The sequence below is a fragment of the Buceros rhinoceros genome, unplaced genomic scaffold, assembly GCF_000710305.1.
Source record: "Buceros rhinoceros silvestris isolate BGI_N320 unplaced genomic scaffold, ASM71030v1 scaffold7609, whole genome shotgun sequence".
Lineage (NCBI taxonomy): Eukaryota > Metazoa > Chordata > Aves > Bucerotiformes > Bucerotidae > Buceros > Buceros rhinoceros.
The window spans coordinates 1-8,025 of NW_010430915.1; the positions used below are offsets into that span (position 1 = coordinate 1).

The 8,025-nt window shown below is 33.8% G+C and overlaps 1 protein-coding gene across 1 annotated transcript in view; it reads left to right on the forward strand.

Annotated features, from left to right (window-relative positions):
- Positions 1-534: 534 nt before the first annotated feature.
- Positions 535-8,025, forward strand: part of AGTPBP1 (ATP/GTP binding protein 1) — a gene marked incomplete at its 5' end in the record, with an annotated part of 63,690 nt that continues 56,199 nt past the window's right edge. The window contains 8 exons of the mRNA XM_010143198.1: positions 535-602; positions 992-1,055; positions 1,415-1,561; positions 1,833-1,964; positions 3,849-3,942; positions 5,542-5,579; positions 5,874-6,082; positions 6,543-6,720. Of these exons, the coding sequence (XP_010141500.1) occupies positions 535-602; positions 992-1,055; positions 1,415-1,561; positions 1,833-1,964; positions 3,849-3,942; positions 5,542-5,579; positions 5,874-6,082; positions 6,543-6,720 (930 nt within the window). The remainder of the gene's footprint in view (positions 603-991; positions 1,056-1,414; positions 1,562-1,832; positions 1,965-3,848; positions 3,943-5,541; positions 5,580-5,873; positions 6,083-6,542; positions 6,721-8,025) is intronic.

Here is an 8,025-nt window from a genome sequence, read left to right on the forward strand (position 1 = left end):
AAATGCCCCCCTTCTCAAACCGCGACATCCTTTTAGTAGTTCTGCCTGTATTTCTTCCTTGATGACCTTTAATTTTTGTTTCTGTTGGGTGGATTTGAATATTCATCCATTTTTGTCACTGATTGTTGAAAGCACCTTTTTAAGGCCATGTTTAATGCTATTTGGTGTAGTATTGGTTATACTGAGTGCATTTTCTATTGTCAAACAGCTGTAATTTCAGTGATAATTCACAGTGTATATAAATATGTCTGTGTGTGTAGATGTATGAGAAGTAGAACTATGTGAAAGAGATTTCTTACAGATTTTTTTCTTCATTTTTTCCTAGGACGTGACACTTTGAACAAGTGCAAAAAAAGTTTTGAAATCACTTAAGTATTTTACTTCGTTTTGTGTACATATATGCAGTTTTTTAATAGGTTTTATTATTTACAGTGCAGCTTTTCTGATGAATCCGTATATGATAACTTTTTTTTTTCTGCAAGCTAGTATATTAAAACAAAAATGGGTGTTTGTGGTTTTTTTTCTCACTGCCAGAAAAAACCAGGAAAGAGATGACTTCTAAGGGCTCCACTGGAATAGAAGTTATACTGTCCACCCTAGAGGTAAAAGCCTTTAATCTGTGTGGTTATGGGTACATAGCAAGTTTTCATTTTATCATTGGGATTTGTATTATTAAAAATGTTACCTTAATTAGTCTCCAGACTTTGGCTAGGACCGTAATGGTTAGGTATGGTCTTGAAATACTGTATCTACCTTAAGAATTTCTCTCCCTAGTGTTCTAAGAAATTATTTGTGAATTGTTCCAATCAATATGCCATACCACAAACTAGATTTTAATTGGTTTTGTGATTAATTCAGGCTGCATAGTGAGATGGTTAGCTGGGTGGTTACATCTCAAGTTCTGTTGGTGGCAATTTCTCCAAGCTTTAAGTATCTAAACCACTGTATTAGACCCCTACATTAAGCAAAGAATTTTTTTTTTTTATTGCAGAATACAAAAGATCCTCAAACTATTCTAAATATATTGAATATTCTCATTGAGGTAGTCTCAGCTGGTAAGTTTTCATTAAGGAGCAAAATCCGATTATATTCCTTTATTACTCTGCAGTGCTTGGGGAGTTTTGGGGGAGTGGTTTTGGCATTTGTTTTGCTGGGGTTTTTTTTGTTGTTGTTTTGTTTCTGATGTGTACTAAAGCTGATTTATATGCAGAATAAAAAGAACATAAAGGCTGAAGTCACCTTTCAAATAATCATATGTAATTCATGTTGCTCTAGTCTAAGCGTAGTGCAGTGGCATATGAAGGAAGTATTATTGCTGTTCTAAAGACTTTCTTTACCTGTCTTAAGATAACTGTAACTTAGATACTTAATTGTTCTTTCACTTCAGAGATATCAGTTGAGTTTTTATTTCTAGGTGGTGGTCGGAGAGCAAGTGTCTTAGTCACTAAAGGAGGGACACAGATCTTACTGCAGCTGCTTTTGACTGCCAGCAAAGACTGTCCACCAAATGAAGAATTAATGGTGCTGCTTCATACTCTTCTTGCAAAAATTGGTCCAAAAGGTGATAATGATATAATTAAGTAATATGGCTTAACACTTTACAGCTTTGTAATTGAAACTTAAGAAGAATTTTCTTTCTATTATTATATAAGCATCCGTGTACTCAGAACTGGTAGAAAAGAACAAAAGGAGGAGTAAAATAGAGTGGAGGAAAGTATGGTGAAAAATAGATTTGCAGAGTTGATGTTATGAATAGAAGGACTTAACGGTTCGGGTTTTTTTATAATTACCTCAAATTCAGTGTGATTGATCTTGTGCTTCTTTGACGTCAGACAAAAAGATTGGCATGAAAGCGAGAATTAATGGTGCCCTGAACATATCATTGAATTTAGTGAAGCAGAATTTGCAGAACCACAGGCTAATATTGCCATGTCTTCAAGTATTAAGAGTTTACTCAACCAACTGTAAGTACTGCTGATAATTATTTTCTTTCCCATGTGATACCCTTTTTTTATGCCTAGATATGGTTAAAATATCGAATATAAATGCTTATTTAATGTTAGATGTTTAAAGTAATTGTTTATATCTGAAAATTTGGTTTTTATATCATCGAATTGCTAAAGTTCTGCTAAAAGGTGTGAGGCATGTTTGTACTTGTGTATCTCTTTTTTGCTTGCATGTGTATATACATACGTTTGTGTATTTGGAAGGTTTTAACCAGTGCTATTGGATGTGTGGAATTTTGAGTAATATGATTTCTATAAATTCTGATGTTTTAAGATCTAAACTGGACTTACTAATATTGTGCTTGCAAAATCACTTCAAATTAAGTAATTATTCTCTTTATTATACATGTTCATGTGGGTTTTTTTATATTTTATTTCAATCTTGATTGCTAATTTAAAACTTGATTCACACAGGAAATGTTTTATTTCTTTATATAACCTTACCTTTATTCCTTGTTTTGAAGTCCCCTGATATTGGACTAACATTCTTCCACAAGAGCTTAATTCATTGCTTGGACAGACAGTAGGAATTTGATAAAAATATTGTGGTTCTTGCTCTAGCTCTGCTGTCAGTTAGAATCTTTTAATTTTTTTCTTTGAGCTCAAAATGGCTGTTAAACATCTTCAGTAAGTATGAGAAATTGAAAACATGACCACATTCCTTCAAGGAATTGATTTGATCATCTATAAGATTACATTTTTGGAATGTTCTATCAGCACCTCTGATTCATAAAGTCCCAATTAAATATTAACATGTGGAAGCCTCATTTCAGTTGAGCTGTCATAATAAGGTAGAATACTTCAAAAGGGAGGATTTTATTTAATACAGATAGTTATATAGCTTAGCTGAAAACTTTCTTCATCCAGAAAATGGGAAGCTGAGTCTCTGATTTGAATTCTGCTTAGATCAACTGTATGTTTCTGTAATTCCCACTCCTTACAAAAAGAAAAAGTAGCATTGTTGCATTCTGAAGGGCAATATTCTTTAGAGTTTGTGTATAGCTGCTACCAGAGTCCTAATTTTTCTTAGGCTCTAGGGGTATAATATTGTTGCTAAGGATGATGGATTTGCATCATGGATTCAAGTACTAAATTCTAGACTAATAACAGCATTTGTTATGTTGAAGTCAATTCTTAGTTGCTCTCTTCCTACTTTATTAGGAGTCCATATTGCTAAACTCAGTTGGGAATTGAATTTCTGTGCCTGTTTCAGCAGTTTGTATTTTCAGTGGCTGTTAGACTTCAGCCATATATACCTCAACTTTGCATTTCTTGAACATAGATCTTGGCATCATTTCTTTTTATTTGGTCCCTTTCAAACAGATGATTTTTTGAGAACATATGTGTATAACATGTACTCGGGGAAGCTTATACCGATGGCATTTCTAACTTCTACAGCGAATGCTTGGCTTTCAAATCCTGGTGGACATACCTGTCTACTCCAATGCTGAAGGATAATACCAAGTCATACAACTTGTTAAACTTGAGATTTTGGAACCTCTGCTGTCCTGATAAACTGCAAGATTTTTTTGGAAGAAAAATCTTTTTATGATGTATATCTTAATAACAAAGAAAGCAAAAGCATGCGCTGGAAGTAGCATGTGATTTTGTTTGTGAAGTAATAATTAATTTTTTTCTTCTTTCCCAAGTTTCATCAGGGTTGCTTATCACACTAATTACATGCAGAGTAGTGTCTGCTTGTCATTGTATATCTTAAAGCACGACCATATCTAACATTTCATTTTTGTACTTCAAAATTAATCGCATGGATTTTAGTTTGAGTATATTGATTTTTTTTCTTTTGCCTTTCTTGTTATAATGGATTGTTTTTAACTTTTCCAGCTGTGAATGCAGTATCCTTGGGAAAGAATGGAGTAGTAGAGCTGCTGTTTAAGATTATTGGCCCTTTTAGTAAAAAGAACACTAGCCTTATGAAGTAAGTAAGGTCTCTTTAATATATTATTTGGAAAAACCTTAGATACATTTCGAAAGTTGTAAATGAAAAAATAATATTAGAGAAATGTAAATCATATTTGAATGTCTAGTTGCAGTCCTGGTAAAGAATATAATTTTTCTTTTTACTCCTCCTGCGTGGAAACAATGCAATGGTTCTCCCCAATCCAGGATAAACAGATCAAGACAATCTCATAATTTCTGAATTTATTGAATTGGCTCAGACATCTCCTTTGTGTTTTTAGAGTGGCACTATCTGTTTTATTTTGTAATAGAATTTTCTGTTTCACTTCAAAACAGTTACAGACTTGGAGCAAAAACGTAAAAGCACCAGCAGTATCTGTCTAGTGGGCTATCGTGTTTAAAAAAAAAAAAAAATTCACTGTGTACCTTAAAGTGGTGACTTTATATTCCCCCCTCGTGCTTGGTTGGTTGGCTTGTTTGTTTTTTTCATTGAATTTGAGGGTAGAAATAGGTAAGTGGATCTAACTGGAGATAGCTCTTTCTTTATACACTACCACCTTTTCGAAGTACATACCTGTGGAAAACTGAATTTCAGTATCTGTCTAGTGGGCTATCGTGTTTAAAAAAAAAAAAAATTCACTGTGTACCTTAAAGTGGTGACTTTATATTCCCCCCTCATGCTTGGTTGGTTGGCTTGTTTGTTTTTTTCATTGAATTTGAGGGTAGAAATAGGTAAGTGGATCTAACTGGAGATAGCTCTTTCTTTATACACTACCACCTTTTCGAAGTACATACCTGTGGAAAACTGAATTTTTCATCTGGCTTGCAAAATAATAAACTCACATGGTTTGTATTCTACCTTCAGTGCAAAAACCACCAGTGGTTATGTTATCTAAATCTGGTATTTGTGGTCACTGGAGTATCTTTTTTAAAAATACGCCTCCCCTTTAAGCCCCAGCTAAAATTAGACATGAACTTACTATTCCGTGTTGTGAGTGATCATGATATCCTTGTTTATGGTCTAAGATCAGATGTGTGAAGTCTGTCTTTACCTAGAGGGTAAAAATAAGTATATACATTTTCTAGTTGTACATCTTGAGTTATTTGAAACAAGATCGTTGTGTAGAAGAAAAATCTTACACTGATAATCTTGTATTGTAGTACAGATTAATGAGCATTGCTCCCCAGTATATTTATACACTGCCAGTTTTGACCAACAGTTTTCTAAAGTAGTGTCCTTTGCTTTGTGGAAGTACTTGTTCTGCATAAAAACATGATTTTCAGAAGTATGTCATCCGTTGAGTATTGTTCACAATCATCACATTGTCACTTGATGGTGGTGTTGAGTTTTTTTTTTTTTTGAAGGCTGAAAGTTTGTATAGCCCTTGCATTGATATTTTTAAATTTCACCATCAGACTTCAGATATAGCAGAGATGCATAATATTTTAGTAAAATCCAATTTTAAAAGCAAAGTCTGTGATACAATGCAACCAGGAAAGCATGAGGATAAACGCTAAATAAATCTGTTAGGAGTAAATATTTTCTGTTGCTTTATAGAGTTGATTTTTTAAGCTTTTTCCTTGGTTGTTGTTTTGACTTTTCTTGTTATATTGACAGGGTTGCTTTAGACACACTTGCTGCATTGCTAAAATCAAGTAAGTGTTTGACTACAAGAAACTGTTTGTCTAGTTGAGATACATGTGTGTGTGTCTCTCTATATACACAGATTAATATTAATTCTGTTATTCTGAAGAATGAAGTATAGACTGCTGGCCTCAGTTATTCCATCATTCCCGTTTAAGTTGTTGTAAAGCTCCGCTAAGCATGGCTAAAATACTATTTTAAATTGAATTGCTTCAATAAAAAGTATAATCGTAACATTGATTTGAAAATAGGATTAAAGCCATTGGGCAATTATTCATTTTCTTTCCTAACTTTTTTTTATGAAGAAACAAACGCCAGGAGAGCAGTAGACAGAGGATATGTGCAAGTGCTTTTAACAATTTATGTTGATTGGCACCGTCATGATAGTCGACACAGATATATGCTGATACGCAAAGGAGTTTTGCAGTGCATCAAAAGTGTTACAAACATCAAATTGGGAAGAAAAGCATTCATTGATGCCAATGGGATGAAAATTCTTTACAACATTTCACAAGTAAGTTTATTTAAGTTGGCTTTTGTTGTTACTGTTTTTGCCTCTTCAGCTTTAAATAGACATCCAGACTTAAATTTGTCATAGTTATTTTGTGATATTCATGGTCATTCCTGATGACGTGGATAAGGATTATTGTCTGTACTTGACTAAAGTGGAATGAAAGAGTATGGAAGTAAATCTGTATTTGCTGTTATTTGACAGTGACTAGTTCTGGGAAGGAGCTGTTGAACTTAATTTTAAAAAAGAGGTGGGAGAAAGTCTGTTGATTTTGAAGTTTGGGTTTTTAAAAAAAGTGGATTTGATTTGGTAGAAGTTTTTCTGTTCTTCAGAGGAGACATTAGCAAAATCTATTGTAAACAAAATACTTCGCTATTAGTGAATTCTAGAAATATGTAAAACAAATGTAGTTTGACTATTAGTTTGAGAGATACTTCTCTCTTCTTTATTTTCCTGTTAACAGGAGTGCCTTGCCGTAAGAACTCTTGATCCCCTTGTCAACACATCCAGCCTAATAATGAGAAAATGTTTTCCTAAAAACCGTCTTCCTTTACCAACTATTAAAAGTGCTTTCCATTTTCAACTCCCAGTTATTCCTGCCAGTGGTCCTGTGGCTCAGCTGTATAATTTGCCTCCTGATGGTATGGTAATTTTGTAATGTTTTGTCTTTGATTATGTCTAACACTGTTTTATGTAAGCTGGAATCAATTGCACTTACTTGTTTTCTCAATTAGTCTCAGACTTTTCTCAGCTAGCAAAGGATGCAAACATGCGAAGTGTTGAGCACCAATTTCTAATATTAAGTTTTAACTGATGAAAATTTCGTCTACACATGTTGTTACAGTTTCTTCTTTATTTTAAATCTCAAACAGGAACCAAAACGTGATGTTCATCAAGTTGAAGTATAAAGCATATATTAGTCTACAAAAGTAAATGGGCTCTCGCTTAATCGTATACATTCCCCTGTGTGACATGTAACATAGTGTACAGCCTATTTTACAGGAATGTATATTTCTTGATTTCTTTCTGTTACTCCAATAAACTGGAGTAGTGAATACAGACTAACACATACCTCAGAAGCACTGCTTTTTAAACTACTGTGGTTACTCCTTCATTTGCATGATGAGAAAGTAGAGCTGCTCTCCTGGACTGTTGCAGTCTCTGGCAATACTTGTCTGCAAAGCATTTGTATAGTGTTTTGTAGGAAATAGATTCATCCCATTGGGGAAATTGTTTGTTATTTTGGGTAATTAATGTTTAATGCATTTTCAGATATGGTGAAACGCTTGTTACCTGGGTAAGCAACTATTGAATTTGCTGTCAGAAAGTTACTGTAAAATGCAGATGCAAATTCAGACTTTTAAGTATCTTCCTACTCACAGTATCTCCTGATATCTTCTAATCGCAGTCAGGAAGAAGACAGTTATCCAGTTGGGTTTCATAGGGGTCAGAACCAAACTGCAGGAGTTCAGAGTTTATGTTTTGTCTTCAAAGTAGAAAATAGATTTATGACTGTGTTCCAAAATCCACAAAAATTCAACCTCTGCTTAATACAGTGTATTTGGTACTCCATAATACCTATGAGAGAAATTTCCTAATCTGCTGCAGTAGACTACTGATGGAGTTTTTTTTTAAATAGGTTTGTTACCTGTTAGAAAAACCCTGAAAAATCTAAGGAAGGAGAAGACATAAGATTTTCTTCTTAAGGAAAATCTTACTTATTAGAAGACATGTAGAATGTTGGGGTGGGTACAGCTCTGAGTTTATTAAAAATATAATCTCATATGGTCAGCATTGTAAAAGCAACGCTTATCAATATGAAAGTAATCATTCTAAATATGCTAGAAGAGCAGTTTAATTTTTAACCCCCTGAGAGACCCTTTTACCGATAAGCAGCAAATTTCTTGCATGAAAAACAATTTCAAAAAACATACCCCCCCCCCCCC